The 19602-nt window shown below is 43.3% G+C and overlaps 1 protein-coding gene across 1 annotated transcript in view; it reads left to right on the top strand.

The window, feature by feature from the left end:
• Positions 1-19052, top strand: part of NCKAP1L (NCK associated protein 1 like) — a 344253-nt gene extending 325201 nt beyond the window's left edge. Inside the window, exon 31 of the mRNA XM_044285109.1 lies at positions 18345-19052. Coding sequence (XP_044141044.1) covers positions 18345-18464 — 120 coding nt within the window. The 3' untranslated portion in view covers positions 18465-19052. The remainder of the gene's footprint in view (positions 1-18344) is intronic.
• Positions 19053-19602: the final 550 nt, after the last annotated feature.

Raw genomic sequence — 19602 nt, 5'->3', positions numbered from 1 at the left:
GCAAATTTTGACTTAAAGTTACTTTTATTAAACCAGCAAGTAATTTTTTTATGGGAAATGACATAGGTGTCTCCCAAAAGATAATAAGACGATGTACAAGAGGCATTATTGTATAAAATTTATCATTTACAATTAAGCAAAAAATACAAGCTGTTCCGCACTGTGAAAATCTCAGAGGATGTGGTCGGAAGCCAAAAGTGACACCTGTGCTGGCTAGGAGGATAGTTAGAGATGTGAATCCTGGTGAATCTTGGCTCTGCTGGTGGCAATGTCTCAAGGCAGACAATCCAACGGACACTGCACAATGCAGACCAAGGAGGACGCCACTTCTCCAGATAAGGCACACAAAAGCTTGCTTGGCCTTTGCAAAAGCTCATCTGGACAAGGAAGAAGACTTCTGGTCTTCTGTGTAATAATCAGATGAAACAAAAATGTAATTGTTTGGTCACAATTATGTTTTCTTCATTTGGCATTCCTTTCTTTCTGCGCCCTGCCGTGTGCCCGTACAGCAGTTAACGACCACATATGGGGTGTTTCTGTAAACTACAGAATCAGGGCCATAAATATTTTGTTTTATTTTGCTGTTAACCTTTGCTTTGTAACTGAAAAAAATTGATTTAAATGGAAAATCTGCCCAAAAAGTGAAATTTTGAAATTTTATCTCTATTTTCCATGAATTCTTGTGGAACGCCTTAAGGGTTAACAAAGTTTGTAAAATCAGTTTTGAATACCTTGAGGGGTGTAGTTTGTAAAATGTGGTCATTTTTGGGTGGTTTCTATTATGTAAGCCTCAGAAACTTCAGACCTGAACTGGTCCTGAAAAAGTAGGTTTTAGAAATTTTCGGAAAAATTTCAAGATTTGCTTCTAAACGTCTAAGCCTTGTAACGTCACCAAAAAATAAAATGGCAAAATCTCAGAATGGCCTGGATAAGTAAAAGCGTTTTAAAGTTATTCACACATAAAGTGACACTGGTTTGCTAAAAATGGCCTGGTCCTTAAGCTGAAATATGGCCAGGTCAGGTATCTACCCAAAGGGTCCCTGATGAGACAACTATGTATGGGTGAAACGCGTCGGGATGATGACGTGATAAACTAACACGGCATGTTTTGCTATAATATCAATTTTACAGCTATCTATAATCAGGATCGGATTACAGTAGTGATATACAAACTTTGACTCTTTTATTTATTTCATCAATTTATTATTTTCTGTGTATATTCTTTATTTTTACTTTTGAGAGTATATTGAGCTACTAATCGTGGTAGTGAAATGTTTTCAGTTAGCATATACTAGCTGCTAACTTTTTCTCTATTCAGGGCCATCCTAGGACGTTCAGGAGGTTCCTGATACGGGATCGCCCCTATCAGGGCGGCCATTCCGTTCTTATGCAGGGCATTATAGAGTCAGGGCCAGTTTGAGGGTCAGAGCCCATAGGATATTATATTTGGCCTGCACCTGCCTATCCGTGTCCCTAAGTGTAGAGGATTGACTAATTTAAATCATCATTTTTTTTCTTTCATTGTTGTCTTTATGTTATCACTAGGGTTATTTTTTATTTTAATGATATATAGTAAATGCTATGTTTTAGGGGTGGTAGTCTGTGACTGCAAAGCGTATAGTGGCCTAATTCAGTCCAACAAGAAATATATATTCTCATTGTACTGCTGTAGTGATTTTTGGTGAAAGCTTTTAGGGGCGTATTTCAGTACTTCAAGAAATATATATATATGCACTTCAATCTTTACTTTTTTTCTGGTCAAAGTGGATAGGGTCATATTTTAGTACATCAAGAAAAATATGTTCTCAGTGCATTTCCGCTGTTAACTGTGGTGAAAGCGTTTTAGTGGCCTATTTCAGTACAAAAAGTTGCTTTTAGGGGTATTTTAATTTCCATTTCATTGGTTTATTTCAGATACAACTATGCAGAGAAGTGCCAGGCCATGCACAGAGGAGTGGCATAGGCCTGAATGTTTCTGGCACAAGCAGAGGTCACAGCAGAGTAAGGGGTGGTGGCAGCAGTAGTTGTAGCGAGAGATGCCTGAGCTCGCGGTGTCATCTAGCGGTCGTGTCTTGACCAGCAACCCAGCTGGACAGAGCTGTCTGTCAATCCCATCCTCTGCTGGTCCAGATGCTCCTGCCCATACTTCTCGTCAGTCATTCCATCAGCAATCGATCACCGAAGTGATTGCCAAGAGACAACAGTATGCGTGCACGCATCTAACGGCGCAGAAGCTGAACGTGCTCCTGTCCAAGTTGCTGGTGCTTCAGTCCCTCCATTTCCAAGTGGTGGACTCTGCACCTTTCAGAGAACTGATGGCTTGTGCCGAGCCGAGGTGAAGAGTCCCAAGCCGTCATTTCTTTGCGAAAAAGGCAGTACCAGCCCTGCACACACATGTAGAACAGAAGGTGGGACAGTCCTTGAGCCTGTCTGTGTCTGCCAAAGTGCACGCCAGCTCCGACTGGGGAGCTGTAACTACGGTCAGGGACAATGCATTTCCTTTACCGCCCACTGGGTAAATGTGATTCCTGCACAGCCACACCAGCAACTTGGACAGGTCACGCCGCTTCCGCCTCCACGTCACGCCGTTGGTCCTGCGACAATGTCTGCCTCTGCCTTCCCATCTTCCACCATGTCTTTAGCCTCCACTGCAGGGACAAGTTACAGTGCCCCTCCAGCATACCACATGTGCAGGGCTCGACGGTGTCACACTGTTCTGCACCTGGTTTGCCTTGGCGAACGGAGTCAAACAGGGGAGGAACTGCTTTGTGTGATGCATCAAGAAATCGAATCCTAGCTTTCTCCGCGACAACTCACAATCGGAACCATGTTGACCGACAACGGAAAGAACATGGTGTCGGCGCTGCATCAAGGAAGGCTGAGTCATGCGCCCTGCATGGCACACGTGTTCAATCTGGTTGTCAAGCGGTTCCTGAAGTCTTCCATCCATCTGCAAGACATCCTAAAAATGGGCAGGAAACTTTCCATGCACTTCAGCCACTCATATACCGCAAAGCACACCCTCCTTGAGCTGCAGCGGCAGAACGACATCCACCAACATAGGCTGATATGCAAAGGTTCTACCTGTTGGAATTCCACCCTCCATATGTTGGACCGACTATACTAACATAGAAAGGCCACCAACGATTTCTTGTAGGAGTACTTCACTGTGTAACTTTGATGTCAGCCAGTTGCATCTCATGTGTGACACCTGCCATTTGCTCAGGCCCTTTGAGGATGCCACGTTATTTGTCAGTCGCCAGAACTACAGGATGAACAACGTCATTACACTGCTTCATGTCCTGGAACAGATACTGGTAACAATGGCTAGTCAGGGGATAGGAGATGTGGCACCTTGATCTCATGGCCACATAAGCCCTGTAAGGGCTGAACTGGAAGAGGAGGGGGAGAAGGACATTGGAGCACAAGCAATATGTAGCCAAATGGGTAGTTTTTCTACTCAGCTGACATGACAGGAAGAGCAGGAGCAGCCAGAGGAGCTACAGGGCGATGAGGAAGACGAGACAGAAGAACCAGACACACCATGGCAGTATGCAGTGGAGATGGAGGCAGGGAGTCACCCCGAGTCACTTGCACAAATAGCACGATGCATGCTCACTTGTTTGCGTAGCACCAGCCGAATTGTCACCATTCGGCAGAGGGATTACTTCTGACTCTACACCTTGTTGGACCCTCGCTACTGGTCCAGAATGGGGGCCTTTTTTAAACCCACCAAAAGGCAGTACAAACTGAACTACTACAGAGAAATCCTACGTATTCAGTTGGCCGCTTCCTACAGTATCTGCGCCATCGTCCATACTCTCGCAGGTCTGACCGGGGGGCCCTCTGTGCTCATGTTCCACTGCCATGGCTTAACTAGAGAAATGGTCAAAAATCTGGCAACTAAAATTTTATGTTGATAAGTGCAAGATAATGCACCTGGGGCGTAAAAACCCAAGAGCAGAATATAAAATCTGTGATACAGTCCTAACCTCAGTATCTGAGGAGAGGGATTTAGGGGTCATTATTTCAGAAGACTCAAAGGTAGGCAGACAATGTCATAGAGCAGCAGGAAATGTGAGCAGAATGCTTGGGTGTATAGGGAGAGGCATTATCAGTAGAAAGAGGGAGGTGCTCATGCCGCTCTACAGAGCACTAGTGAGACCTCATTCGGAGTATTGTGCGCAGTACTGGAGACTATATCTCCAGAAGGATATTGATACTTTGGATTGAGTTCAGAGAAGTACATGGATTGCAGGATAAAACTTACCAGGAAAGATTATAGAGCCTTAACATGTATAGCTTGGAAGAAAGACGAGACAGAGGGGATATATAAAGGGAATCAATATAGGTAAAAGAGGAGAGAATATTTAAAAGAAGAATAACTGCTACAAGAGGACATAGTTTTAAATTAGAGTGGCAAGGGTTTAAAAGTAATATCAGGAAGTATTACTTTACTGAGAGAGTAGTGGATGCATGGAATAGCCTTCCTGCAGAAGTGGTAGCTGCAAATACAGTGAAGGAGTTTAAGCATGCATGGGATAGGCATAAGGCCATCCTTCATATAAGATAGGGCCAAGGGCTATTCATAGTATTCAGTATATTGGGCAGACTAGTTAGGCCAAATGATTCTTATCTGCCGACACATTCTATGTTTCTATGTTTATGGAGAGGGGTGGGGTGGCAGGAGCAGTACCAGCTCAATCAGCAGCAGCCTGAGACTACAGTCGCTGATGAGTACCTTTCTTCACCCCCATAGTGAAGAAACTACTCACCAGCAGCAGCAGCAGGTAGACCTGAAGTAGGACTTGAACCAGCGGGTGGTGGCATACTTGGACAGCACCCTGCCACCCCACATTGAAGATCCGCTGGACTACTGGGTAGCCAGACTGGATTTGTGGCCGCAATTAGCAGAGTTTGCCCTGGAAAGCTGTCCTGCCCGGCCAGTAGTGTGGCATCAGAGCGGGTGTTTAGTGCGGCGGGGGCCATAGTTACCCCAAGGAGAACTCACCTGTCTACCCAAAATGTGGAGAGACTGACCGTTGTCAAGATTAATCAGACGTGGATCAGCCATAATTTCCAGCCACCAATTCCTGATGCATCAGACTAGATTATCCATGGTGCCACACAAACACTTTGATACAAGAGACCGGTTTATTCTTATTACCTGCTTCAGCTACCACTTTGATGCTGCAACCCGCCTGATGCCACACATCTGATGCCAACTGCTCCTTATTTCACCCACCTACTAGTATTGCCACCCACCGCTCCACTGTGTTGCCGGGTCACTTTGTGGTCTCCTGATGCAGCTGCTGCTGTCATCTCCAGACTCTGTCACCTTGCCACTCTGTGGTGTCCTCCTGCTGCTGCCATATCCACACTAAGTCACCTTGCCACTCTGTGGTATCCTTCTGCTGCTGCTGCCATCTCCGCACTATGTCACCTTGCCACTCTGTGGTATACTCCTGCTGCTGCCATATCCACATTATGTCACATTGCCACTCTGTGTTATCCTCCTCCTGCTGCTGCCATATCCACACTATGTCACCTTGCCACTCTGTGGTCTCCTCCTGCTGCTGCCATATCCACATGCTGCAGCCATATCCACACTATGTCACCTTTCTACTCTGTGGTATCCTGATGCTGGTGCTGCTGCCATCTCCACACTGTCATCTTACCACTCTGTTGTCTCCTCCTGCTGCTGCCATCTCCACACTATGTCACCTTGCCACTCTGTGGTGTCCTCATGCTGCTGCTTCCATCTGCACGCTATGTCACCTTGCCACTCTGTGGTGTCCTCATCCTGCTGCCATCCCCACACTATGTCACCTTGCCACTCTGTGGTGTCCTCATTCTGCTGCCATCTCCATATTATGTCACCTTGGCACTCTGTGGTCTCCTCCTGCTGCTGTTATATCCACACTATGTCACCTTGCCACTCTGTGGTCTCCTCCTGCTGCTGCCATATCCACACTATGTCACCTTGCCACTCTGTTGCCTCCTCCTGCTGCTGCCATCTCCACACTATGTCACCTTGCCACTCTGTGGTCTTCTTCTGCTGCTGCCATATCCACACTATGTCACCTTGCCACTTTGTGGTGTCCCCATGCTGCTGCCATATCCACACTAAAATACCTTGCCACTCTGTTGCCTCCTCCTGCTGCTGCCATCTCCACATTATGTCACCTTGCCACTCTGTTGCCTCCTCCTGCTGCTGCCATCTCCAAACTATGTCACCTTGTCACTCTGTGGTCTCCTTCTGCTGCTGCCATCTCCACACTATGTCACCTTGCCACTCTGTGGTATCCTCCTGCTGCTGCCATCTCCACACTATGTCACCTTGCCACTCTGTGGTGTCCTCATGCTGCTGCCATCTTCCACACTATGTCACCTTGCCACTCTGTGGTCTCCTCCTGCTGCTGCCATATCCACACTATATCACCTTGCCTCTCTGTGGTGTATTTTTGCTGCTGCTTCCATATGCACACTATGCCACCTTACCAGTCTGTGGTGTCCTCATGCTGCTGCCATCTCTACATTATGCTACCTTGCGACTCTGTTGTCTCCTCCTGCTGCTGCCATCTCCACATTAGGTCACCTTGCCACTCAGTGGTGTCCTCATGCTGCTGCCATCTCCACATTATGTCACCCTGGCACTCTGTGGTCTCCTCCTGCTGCTGTTATAGTCACACTATGTCACCTTGCCACTCTGTGGTCTCCTCCTGCTGCTGCTATATCCATACTATGTCACCTTGCCACTATGTTGCCTCCTCCTGCTGCTGCCATCTCCACACTATGTCACCTTGCCACTCTGTGGTCTCCTTCTGCTGCTGCCATTACCACACTATGTCACCTTGCCACTCTGTGGTCTCCTCCTGCTGCTGCCATCTCCACATTATGTCACCTTGCCACTCTGTGGTGTCCTCATGCTGCTGCCATATCCACACTAAGTCACCTTGCCACTCTGTTGCCTCCTCCTGCTGCTGCCATCTCCACACTATGTCACCTTGCCACTCTGTGGTCTCCTTCTGCTGCTACCATAACCACACTATGTCACCTTGCCACTCTTTGGTCTCCGCATGCTGCTTCCACCTCACCACTATGTCATAGGTCCATTCTGTGGACTTCTCATGCTGTTCCCATCCTCCCCACTTCATGACTGGTCCACTTTTTTGGCTTTCGGCCTGGCTGACATCATTATTTATTTGACCTTTCTTCTGATCTGTCAGAAGGAAGGAAAAATTAGATGCACAATGGATCTTGTCTGTGTAGCAGCTGTAAGGCCTGTATGGTCCCATCAGAATTGGCTTATGATTTGGTAGCCAAAAGCAGGAGAAGGTACAAAACACAGAAGACATGCAAATATTCTATTCACTTCTGTTTTACATCCACTCCTGTTTTTTTTTTTGCTTTAGCAATGCTGATGGATTATTAAGCAAATGCTGACCAAGTAAAAGCGTATGCTCCACAGACAGGATCCATTTTTTGTGGGTTATTGTTCTAAAGGATCAGAGGAAGGGCAAATTAATCAGTGATGTCAACACAAACTTACTACTGACACTGTCTCCACTATGTCAGGGGGGCTCTACTATTCAGCTGGCAACGGTGTAAAAGGAGTGTGATTCTTCTTAGCGCTAACATGGACCTGTAAGGCTGAGTTCATACTTGAGGGTATTTGGTCATCTTTGGCCCCATGACTGCCCAAATAAGTGAAGTGTGCAGTGATTCTAAGAGCAACCCCTGTTATCTGCATGTCATACTGACTCACAGTATTATTTCACTATCAAAGCAGACTCCCTATGCGTGTTACTACAAGGCACAGTGTTCTACACCACTATAAGGCCTCTCAGCAGCTAGGAAATAGCTGTTTTTATTACGTAATTCGCTGTAAATCAAATTTTTAGAACATGTCATCAATATCAGATTAGTGGGGGTCCAACTCCCATCATCCCCACTGATCAGCTGTTTTAATGGGTCGTTGCTTTCATGAACATGCCGCATCCTCTTCAGTGTTTAACTGCATGACATCTCCCTTGTAGCAACATCTCCCTTTTCTCTGATAAGATATATTGCAATGTTTTTTATATTCACCTGTACTACTGATTTAAGTTTGTGACCATTTAAAGCCCTAAATACTTTTTTATTCCTCACTAACTGTGAACAATATTTTGTACATCTAATATGTATAACCTCTCTATGTGATGTACATGGAGGAAAGTTAGGCCCACCAAAAGTCAATAAAGAGCTCCTTTTCTAGTTAATGCTACTAAACATCAATTTTACCCATCTCTCCCATCCTCTTGTAAATTGTAATAGTGAATTGCAACACAACTCATGCTGGTTTTGCTCTACTTACTTGCAAATGTTGCCGTGTCCTTGCTGAGGGTACATCATGAGGGTCACGCCACTCTTGACAAAGAAAAAGCTCTGCTAAGGGCCTAATCTAAAAAAGCACCATAGAAGCTGCAAAAGCTGCTTTTATAATATGTACAAAATACACGATTGACAGCCTTTTTGTCATACCAGGATTAGAGATGAGTGATGTTTTTAAAAATTAGTTTCGGCAGCTTCACCGAAAATTCACAAGAAATTCCATTTGTAACAAATTAATTTGTCTCGAATCACTATAAATCAGGTATACCCAGGCCACTCTTCCTTAGTGTACGACCACATGGAGGACGCGCTGTGCGTGGGTTGCGACCATGCTGCGGTGACGAACCGCACAGCCAAATAGCCCGCAGCTGCCTTTCATTTAATGATGAAGACCTTACTGTACAGTCGGTCTTCATTGTTAATGGCCGCATGGAACCTTTAATGCACCTTTAAACAGGAGCTGTACCCACTTCTCCAACCCCCATCGCTCTCCTGCCCTACAGGTGGGAACCCTTCTTCTGACATCTGCTTTTCCTCCTTTTCCATATCATCTAACATCAATGACAATATGTCTTCAGGAACATCCAGCTCCTCCTCTCTCTGCATCTTAATGACTTTTCTAGGTCTTAGAGACTTTGAAGGATGGTCATCATTAACCGCCTCCGGACCGCCTAACGCAGACGAGATTTCCTGTGAACGCGCGCACACAGGCGCGCACGCTCACAGGAACAGAAGGTAAGCGAGTGGATCTCCAGCCTGCCAGCGGCGATCGCTCGCTGGCAGGCTGGAGATGTGATTTTTTTTAACCCCTAACAGGTATATTAGACGCTGTTTTGATAACAGCGTATAATATACCTGCTACCTGGTCCTCTGGTGGTCCCTTTTGTTAGGATCGACCACCAGAGGACACAGGTAGGTCAGTAAAGTCACACCAAACACCACACTACACCCCCCCGTCACTTATTAACCCCTTATGAACCCCTGATCACCCATGATCACCCCATATAAACTCCATGATCACCCCCCTGTCATTGATCACCCCCCTGTCATTGATCACCCCCCTGTCAGGCTCCGTTCAGACGTCCGTATGATTTTTACGGATCCACGGATACATGGATCGGATCCGCAAAACACATACGGACGTCTGAATGGAGCCTTACAGGGGGGTGATCAATGACAGGCGAGTGATCACCCATATAGATTCCCTGATCACTTCCCTGTCATTGATCACCCCCCTGTCATTGATCACCCCCCTGTAAGGCTCCATTCAGACGTCCATATGATTTTTACGGATCCATGTATACATGGATCGGATCCGCAAAACACATGCGGACATCTGAATGGAGCCTTACAGGGGGGTGATCAATGACAGGGGGGTGATCACCCATATACACTCCCTGATCACCCCCTGTCAATGATCACCCCCCTGTAAGGCTCCATTCAGACGTCCACATGTGTTTTGCGGATCCGATCCATGTATCCATGGATCCGTAAAAATCATACGGACGTCTGAATGGAGCCTTACAGGGGGGTGATCAATGACAGGGGGGTGATCACCCATATACACTCCCTGAACACCCCCTGTCATTGATCACCCCCCTGTAAGGCTCCATTCAGACGTCCGCATGTGTTTTGCGGATCCGATCCATGTATCCATGTATCCGTAAAAATCATACAGACGTCTGAATGGAGCCTTACAGGGGGGTGATCGATGACAGGCGGGTGATCACCCATATAGATTCCCTGATCACTTCCCTGTCATTGATCACCCCCCTGTCATTGATCACCCCCCTGTAAGGCTCTATTCAGACGTCCGTATGATTTTTACGGATCCATGGATACATGGATCGGATCCGCAAAACACATGCGGACGTCTGAATGGAGCCTTACAGAGGGGTGATCAAGGACAGGCGGGTGATCACCCATATACACTCCCTGATCACCCCCTGTCATTGATCACCCCCTGTAAGGCTCCATTTAGACATTTTTTTGGCCCAAGTTAGCGGAAATATATATATTTTTTTGTTTGTTTTTTCTTACAAAGTCTCATATTCCACTAACTTGTGTCAAAAAATGAAATCTCACATGAACTCACCATACCCCTCACGGAATCCAAATGCGTAAACATTTTTAGACATTTATATTCCAGACTTCTTCTCACGCTTTAGGGCCCCTAAAAAGCCAGGGCAGTATAAATACCCCACATGTGACCCCATTTCGGAAAGAAGACACCCCAAGGTATTCCGTGAGGGGCACATTTTTGTCCCAAGTTAGCGGAAAGGGAGACTTTGTGAGAAAAAAAATATATATCAATTTCCGCTAACTTATGCAAAAAAAAATAATTTCTATGAACTCGCCATGCCCCTCATTGGATACCTTGGGGTGTCTTCTTTCCAAAGTGGGGTCACATGTAGGGTAGTTATACTGCCCTGGCAATTTAGGGGCCCAAATGTGTGAGAAGAACTTTGCAATCAAAATGTGTAAAAAATGGCCTGCGAAATCCGAAAGGTGCACTTTGGAATATGTGCCCCTTTGCCCACCTTGGCTGCAAAAAAGTGTCACACATCTGGTTTCACCGTACTCAGGAGAAGTTGGGGAATGTGTTTTGAGGTGTCATTTTACATATACCCATGCTGGGTGAGAAAAATATCTTGGTCAAATGCCAACTTTGTATAAAAAAATTGGAAAAGTTGTCTTTTGCCAAGATATTTCTCTCACCCAGCATGGGTATATGTAAAATGACACCCCAAAACACATTCCCCAACTTCTCCTGAGTACGGCGATACCAGATGTGTGACACTTTTTTGCAGCCAAGGTGGGCAAAGGGGCACATATTCCAAAGTGCACCTTTCGGATTTCGCAGGCCATTTTTTACACATTTTGATTGCAAAGTACTTCTCACACATTTGGGCCCCTAAATTGCCAGGGCAGTATAACTACCCCACAAGTGACCCCATTTTGGAAAGAAGACACCCCAAGGTATTCCGTGAGGGGCATGGCGAGTTCCTAGAATTTTTTATTTTTTGTCGCAAGTTAGTGGAATATGAGACTTTGTAAGAAAAAAATTTTTTTTCATAAAAATCATCATTTTCCGCTAACTTGTGACAAAAAATAAAAAGTTCTATGAACTCACTATGCCCATCAGCGAATACCTTAGGGTGTCTACTTTCCGAAATGGGGTCATTTGTGGGGGTTTTCTACTGTCTAGGCATTGTAGAACCTCAGGAAACATGACAGGTGCTCAGAAAGTCAGAGCTGCTTCAAAAAGCGGAAATTCACATTTTTGTACCATAGTTTGTAAACGCTATAACTTTTACCCAAACCATTTTTTTTTTGCGCAAACATTTTTTTTTTATCAGACATGTAGAACAATAAATTTAGCGAAAAATTTATATAAGGATGTCGTTTTTTTTGCAAAATTTTACAGCTGAAAGTGAAAAATGACATTTTTTTGCAAAAAAATCGTTAAATTTCGATTAATAACAAAAAATAGTAAAAATGTCAGCAGCAATGAAATACCACCAAATGAAAGCTCTATTAGTGAGAAGAAAAGGAGGTAAAATTCATTTGGGTGGTAAGTTGCATGACCGAGCGATAAACGGTGAAAGTAGTGTAGTGCAGAAGTGTAAAAAGTGGCCTGGTCATGAAGGGGGTTTTAGCTAGGGGGGTTGAAGTGGTTAAAGGGATATTCCCATCATAATGATCACTGTTAAATCTGTTAATCATTTGACAGTGATCATTTTTGTAAATATATTTGATTAACCAATTACCACCCTATAGGAGAAAATTCATCCCCACTTACCTCATTGTTGTCATTCAGTCTCCCCTGGTTACGGCCACCGCTCTTCTCCAGAATCCATGTGGCTACACTTGCGCAGAAGACTCCTTCTTTTCTCTCGGCCGGGCCGCTCGCTGTCCTGAGCGCGCACGCCACCGCGCATGCATCATCGTGACTTCTTCCTGGCCAGAATAGTACAGAGCCGCGAACGCGCACGCCAGCTCTTTACTATACTGGCCAGGCATGCGCATTCAGTCCAGCCCGTGGCCCGGCCGGGAGAAGACATCAATCAAGATGAAGCCTGTCCCCAGCCAGAATCCAGGAAGTGAATGGTGCGCTGGCAGCAGGTAAGTATGAAAAGGCGCCATGGGAATACCTCTTTAAGACCTAGCCCCCCTTAGGGGGGCAGACTGGATGGTATTGGTTGGCATGCTATCAGTGGAATAATAGAGTTCCATCTTATTTGTATTGAATAAATATCTTAGTTTACAGCTGATGTAGGAATAAGTAAATGGAGGAATAAATAAAACTGAAGCAGTCTCCCTGCACTCTACCTACGCTGTCCCTGCACTCTACCTGCACTGTCCCTGCACTCTACCTGCACTCTCCCTACGCTCTCCCCTGCACGCTTTCTCTCCAATATTCCTCTATTAATCATTTTCAGCAACACTATCCCTAGCACATGAGCGCTTGACATGTCTCTCCCTATGCTCAGCTCAAAGGACAATGTGGGAGGCCATACAGGCTTTTATAGGGCTATGAAATGACGGGGATGACTATATGCTCGCCATTATGGGTGATCTTGCGTTCCCGGGATTTTCTTAATTTCTACACTCTACACTCCATTTCGCATGGTAACACGTGCAGCTTCCATTTTAGGAAATTATCATTACCATGAGGTGTGAGAAAATTCGTATTTGTTGCAAATTGAAGTTTTTGTAAACTTCAGACCGAATTCCGCTTTAAATGCTTTACTTCGCTCAACAGTAACCAGGATTAAATAACAGTGCATAGTACTGACTACTGAGCATATTAGTCCACCACTAAATGCAGGAGAAGGTAGACCACAAGGATAAACAGCATCGGGCGCTACCAGAGAGGAAAATGTAATGTACAGAAAAAAAAACTATATTTCCATTGCATGTGTATTACAATAAAACTTCATAGGATGACACTTTTAATACATCAATTCCCCTAGTGTGCTAGACTCACTATCCACATTACCTCCATGGAGGGAGGTGTATTGAGCAGCTGCAAGTCAGACACATTGATAGGAAATCACTTTAGGCAATATTGCAGGTAACAGCAGCCATATATCCCCAGTAGGTAAATATGAACCCACATTTAGCTCCAGTTAAGGGAAGGTATTGCTAAGCTGCCTTAGCCAAATGTATTATCAGAACAAATAAATCTGATAACATCTAAGAAAAATAACAATTTCTAATAAAGTTAAATAATTTCACTATTTTCTGTTTGCATGGTTAGATTTATTCAGCAAAGCCAATTATGTAGCTAATTCCATGAGGGTGTTTTCCTGCACTGAGCGCTGATGTGCACTCGCTGTGACAGACTTAATGAAGTTTGGGCTAGTTCCTTAGCAGCTCTATATTATCACAGTGGGGATGAGAGTGACCAAAGCTGTCTAAATCAATACATGCATTTACCAAACTTTGCTTCATTTGTCTATGTAGACACTGATAATTCATATTACCCATTTACCGGGGACTATGCATAGTCCAGAGGGAAATATAGCAAGCAACTTCTCATCAATGCACAGCAGGGGTTATATATTAAGCACATTCTCGTCCACATAGCAATGATCATTGTTCCATACTTCCATTACGCAGTATTCCCAGCACATGTCAAACTTCTGCAATGCTTTTCAATCTCCTTATTTTCTTTCTTTTTTCTATTAATATATTTTCTACAACCTTGTGGTACGGATCAAAGATATTATATTATCTGCAGAATGTTACACCATCAACTTATTGGTGTGTAACACACTAAGGTGTCAAGTGCGTTATTGTAATGAAATACTGTGGTTTCTTTATGACAAGCGTGGTCATTTTTACAGATGTAGAAGACCTGAGTGCCTGAGTTGCATTTGTCGTAACTCATGAGTATAGATGTGTTATGATTCTTATGAATAGTATTTTTTATGTTTGGACCATGCGTCTGCATAACGCTGGTACAGTAGCAAAGGTGACAAACCTTGATCACCTTCATTATATGGAACTGAATACTGTATATTCATATTATAGACAATACTGGCATATCTGTAAATCCATGAAGCATATCAATATTCACATGTATGAAACCATGCACTGTAACTGTCTTATTATTATGTGTTACTTAGAGTCAGCATCGTGATCTGTAAGCTAGGAAAAAATGTATATGCACTCATTTTAACAGATTTTGTATATAGGACATTTTGGTTGCTTGTAACAACTTAAAGGGGCTCTGTCACAAGGATCAACCCTATTAACCCCTTCCCGACATATGACGTAATAGTACCTCATGGCGGCAGGTGCGTTCCCGCATTTTGACGTACTATTACGTCATGGTGATCAGGCGGGCACCGGAGAGGTGCGCGCCTGATCACTGCAGGGGCCCGGCAGTCCCTGGTAGCCATGCCCCTAATGTATCCGCCGGTATCGCTGTACAAGCCGATGCCGGTGGATTAACCACTTCTATGCCAGGATCAGCGCTGACCGCGGCATAGAAGGGATTTGCGGCGGGTGAGGAAGCCCAGCTTGCCTTATAAAGTGTAATAATGATCAAATAATCATATGTACCCAAAAATGGTACCAATAAAAAAGTCAACTCTTACATCAGTTTACGATCACATGTGGGGTGTTTCTGTAAACCTCAGAATCAGGGTAATAAATATTGAGTTTGTTTGGCTGTTAACCCTCAATGTGTAGAATAAATAAAATAAATAAATAAATAAAAAATGGATTAAAATGGAAAATCTGCCAAAATTGAAATGTATAAATTTAATCTCCATTTTCCTTTAATTCTTGTGTAACACCTAAAGTGTTAACAAAGTTTGTAAAATCAGTTTTGAGTAACTTCAGAGGTGTAGTTTCTACAATGGGGTCATTTATGAGGGGTTTCTATTATGTAGGCCCCACAAAGCGACTTCAGACCTGAACTGGTCCTTAAAAAGTGGGTTTTGGAAATTTTCTTATTTTTTTTTAGAATTGCTTCTAAAATTCTAAGCCTTCTAACGTCCCCAAGAAATAAAATGACATTTACAAAATGATGCAAACATAAAGAAGACATATAGGGAATGTTAAGTAATAAATATTTTAGGAGGTATCACTTTCTGTTTAAAAGTGTCAATGTGTCACGGGAAAACAATCTCAGAATGGCTTGGATAAATAAAAGTGTTCCAAAGTTATTATACCACATAAAGTGACAGATTTCCAAAAAATGGCCTGGGCAGGAAGGTGAAAACTGGCCCGGGGTAGAAGGGGTTAGACCAGACACACTACCTGATAGGGCTCATCATGTTGATTAAAACTATACCTTTCTTTTGTCTGTACAATAAACAGCTGCAGAGAAATCTGTGTTTTTATTCATATGCAAATGAGACATTCGAGCACTAGAAGGCAGGACGGAATCCTGCTTTGTTACACCCCCTGTGCTCTGGGTCTTTATAATCAATTGTGCTGGTAATATGTACAGTACAGACCAAAAGTTTGGACACACCTTCTCATTCAAAGAGTTTTCTTTATTTTCATGACTATGAAAATTGTAGATTCACACTGAAGGCATCAAAACTATGAATTAACACATGTGGAATTATATACTTATCAAAAAAGTATGAAATAACTGAAAATGTGTCTTATTCTAGGTTCTTCAAAGTAGCCACCTTTTGCTTTGATTACTGCTTTGCACACTCTTGGCATTCTCCTGATGAGATTCAAGAGGTAGTCATCTGAAATGGTTTTCACTTCACAGGTGTGCCCTGTCAGGTTTAATAAGTGGGATTTCTTGCCTTATAAATGGGGTTGGGACCATCAGTTGCGTTGTGGAGAAATCAGATGGATACACAGCTGATAGTCCTACTGAATAGACTGTTAGAATTTGTATTATGGCAAGAAAAAAGCAGCTAAGTAAAGAAAAACGAGTGGCCATCATTACCGTCCGAAAAATTGGGAAAACTTTGAAAGTGTCCCCAAGTGCAGTCACAAAAACCATCAAGCGCTACAAAGAAACTGGCTCACATGCGGACCGCCCCAGGAAACGAAGACCAAGAGTCACCTCTGCTGCGGAGGATAAGTTCATCCGAGTCACCAGCCTCAGAAATCGCAGGTTAACAGCAGCTCAGATTAGAGACCAGGTCAGTGCCACACAGAGTTCTAGCAGCAGACACATCTCTAGAACAACTGTTAAGAGGAGACTGTGTGAATCAGGCCTTCATGGTAGAATATCTGCTAGGAAACCACTGCTAAGGACAGGCAACAAGCAGAAGAGACTTGTTTGGGCTAAAGAACACAAGGAATGGACATTAGACCAGTGGAAATCTGTGCTTTGGTCTGATGGGCCAAATTTGAGATCTTTGGTTCCAACATGATGAGCCCTACTAGGCAGTATGTCTGGTTTAATAGTTTAATAGGGTTGATCCTGGCGACAGAGTCTCTTTAATGTAAGGTTTTACATGTTCAATATTGGATGCACCCTTTGAGGACCAAGGGACGTATTTGACCCATGTTTTTAATTGCCTGTATCATCTGATTAAGAACTTAAAAACTTTATTTATTGTTCAAATACATTCTTAAAGGGTAAAAAATATAATTATTTTTATATTGATGACGGTAATCTTATGGTCCTCAAAGGGTTAACATGAGCACATCAACAGACTGTCATAACCCTAGCCACATACATGCTACAGTTCAATAACATTTTTAATCCTTACCGTAAATTTGTAATTCAAATTTTTAAAACTTTTCTGTAGATACTCCTGACATAGATTCTCCTCTTACTAACATTATAGCAATAAATTAAAGAAGCACTCCAGGAAAAGCTGTTATTCTATGTTTTGCCTAGTTTAGGTCCTGAGAGCGTTAATAAACGTACTGACAGACCAGGACCCGATTGCTAGATTGCAGAAGGTTTAATTCCTCTCCGTACATATACGGTGCTCCATATAAAAATCCAGCACCAAGGTGTGGTATTACTACTCAGCTCATCCACTTTAGTGGAGCTGAGCTGCAATACCTCTTGCAAATCCATGGACAGGCACTGTTTCAAGCGGAAAGCAGACATGTTTTTAAAATCCAATACAACCGCTTTACCAGTGTTTGTATGGTTCTCATCCTGGTGCCAACTGTTGGTCATATGATTCTAACTTGGTTTTGTTAATTCTGTAACATCCCATTGTAATTGGTACACAACAGTACCAATCTCTATCAACAGGTAAAGATTTACATGTAAGAGGCCAAAAGAGCCACATGCTGCTCCTAATCCACTGATTGAGAAACCCTGTGCTAAACAGTAGGGGTTAAAATATCTGACTGTGATCATAATTTCCATTGATGAAACTGTACAATAAGAGCCTCTATATAACAATACAAAGAGGTACTGCTGTGGTGTCTGTTAGACAGGCCCTTTGAAGACCAGGTGAGCTATGACAGTAAATACATAAGATACAACTATGGTCTTCACAGTTCTTCAACAAAACAAAAAATAATTCTTAAGGCCCTCTTACACATGAAAATAATTTTTAAGGCCCTCGTACACATGCCAATGATTTGGGCAAATATTGGGAAGGAGTGCTCTTATAAATGCTTGTTTCCAATAATAATTCAGTGTAAAGGTGCTTCTGATCACCCCGATCAGTCAAACTTGCTTATTCAGTAGCACTTGATTGCTGAGAGGGTCACCTAAATCATTATTTTTGGGGAACAAATTGTGCTGTCTAAACAGGGATCTCTGCCCCGAAGCAACGATTCTCTGTGGTGACGAATAAAAGAAATAGTGATCACTCGTCTCCATAAAAAGCAGATAATTGCTGCAAGACAGCTCCCACCTCCTCTGATGAGCAGGCAATTATTGGGAACAAATGGATAATTCACAATAATTACCTTCTATGTCAGACCGTGCAAAAGGGCTTTTAGAAGCATGCTACAGACATTGAATTTTATATTGTTACTTCTAACTACCTTTGTGATTACTTGTATTTCAGATTGTAGAGGAGTCTTCGTTCCTCACTGTAGACATGCTGGAATCCTGCTTTCCTTACGTGTTGCTCCGGAACGCCTATCATGAAGTCCAACGAACCTCGCCTGCCATCATGTCAGCCTGATTAACTTAAATTTGTGTGCCTCTTATTATATATGTATGCTTACAAGAGGTGTCCACCATACAGTTTTCAAGCTTGTAGGACCATCAGTGCTCATCAATGATCAGTAAAGCTATAGGACAATGTTTTTATTTTACACAGTGTGCAGAATAATGTTATCATTTTCAAATAACTCCCGCTGTGAGATATTTTTATACATTACTTTTAATAATAAAGTAACCAAACCAACGTTTTCAGAGAAAGCGAAGGCAACAGCATAACAACAGAACAAAACACAAAGGATTCTGCTGCCAATTATTGTTGCCTGCAGCCAGCGTAAATCACACACTGCATCGCTTTTAAAATGTCAAAGTTGTCATTGTTTTTCTGTCTGCTCATTTGTTTTTCTGGACACTTCACTGAAATCTGATACACAGAGTTACGTGTATTAAAACAATATAAATTGTACTAGCTGAGCAAAGGTACTTGTAAGATCAATGGATTGATGAGCTGTAAAGAGGCATTATTATTTGTTTTTGCTGTTTTGTAATCTGTTTGCATATATCCGCTCTGCAGATAAGTTAAAGTGAACTTGTCACATTGAACATGCAACTCTATTGTATATGTGAGTAGTATTTTATAGATCAGAAGGAGCTGAGCAGACTGATAATATTGTGGGAAAATATTCTGCATAACTTTAAAAATCTCTGCTCATTAGGCATAGGAGTCCAGTGGGTCATCCAGAGACAAAATCATTCAGGGAAGGTTGTCAGTCACTGACACAGGCTAGGCAGGACAAGGAAAGGAAAATTGCCTCACCCTCACACTTGCCCTATCAAGCTATAGGCCCTGCCTAGCAAAACAGAATGGCCGCCCCGATAAGGGCGATTCCGTGTCAGGAACCTCCTGGTAGGCCATATATGTCCCTGACAAGGGATAGATACCGCCACCCGAGAAGAGACCCAATATGACTACAGTCCAATAGTAATGTCATAATTCAATGCAAGTATCAGAAAATAATAAAGTTACAACAAAAATAATCGCACATTATACATATATGCTCCCAAATAAACCATTGGCGTCCAGGTTTTGATCACCAGTGGAAAAGAAAGGAGTACATACCAAATGTAAAGGAATGCAAATTTTGTCCCAATGCGTTTCT

The sequence above is a fragment of the Bufo gargarizans genome, chromosome 3, assembly GCF_014858855.1.
Source record: "Bufo gargarizans isolate SCDJY-AF-19 chromosome 3, ASM1485885v1, whole genome shotgun sequence".
NCBI classification, from domain to species: Eukaryota; Metazoa; Chordata; class Amphibia; order Anura; family Bufonidae; genus Bufo; species Bufo gargarizans.
Note: the sequence above shows the minus strand (reverse complement) of the source record. Positions and strands in the feature narration are given on the sequence as shown.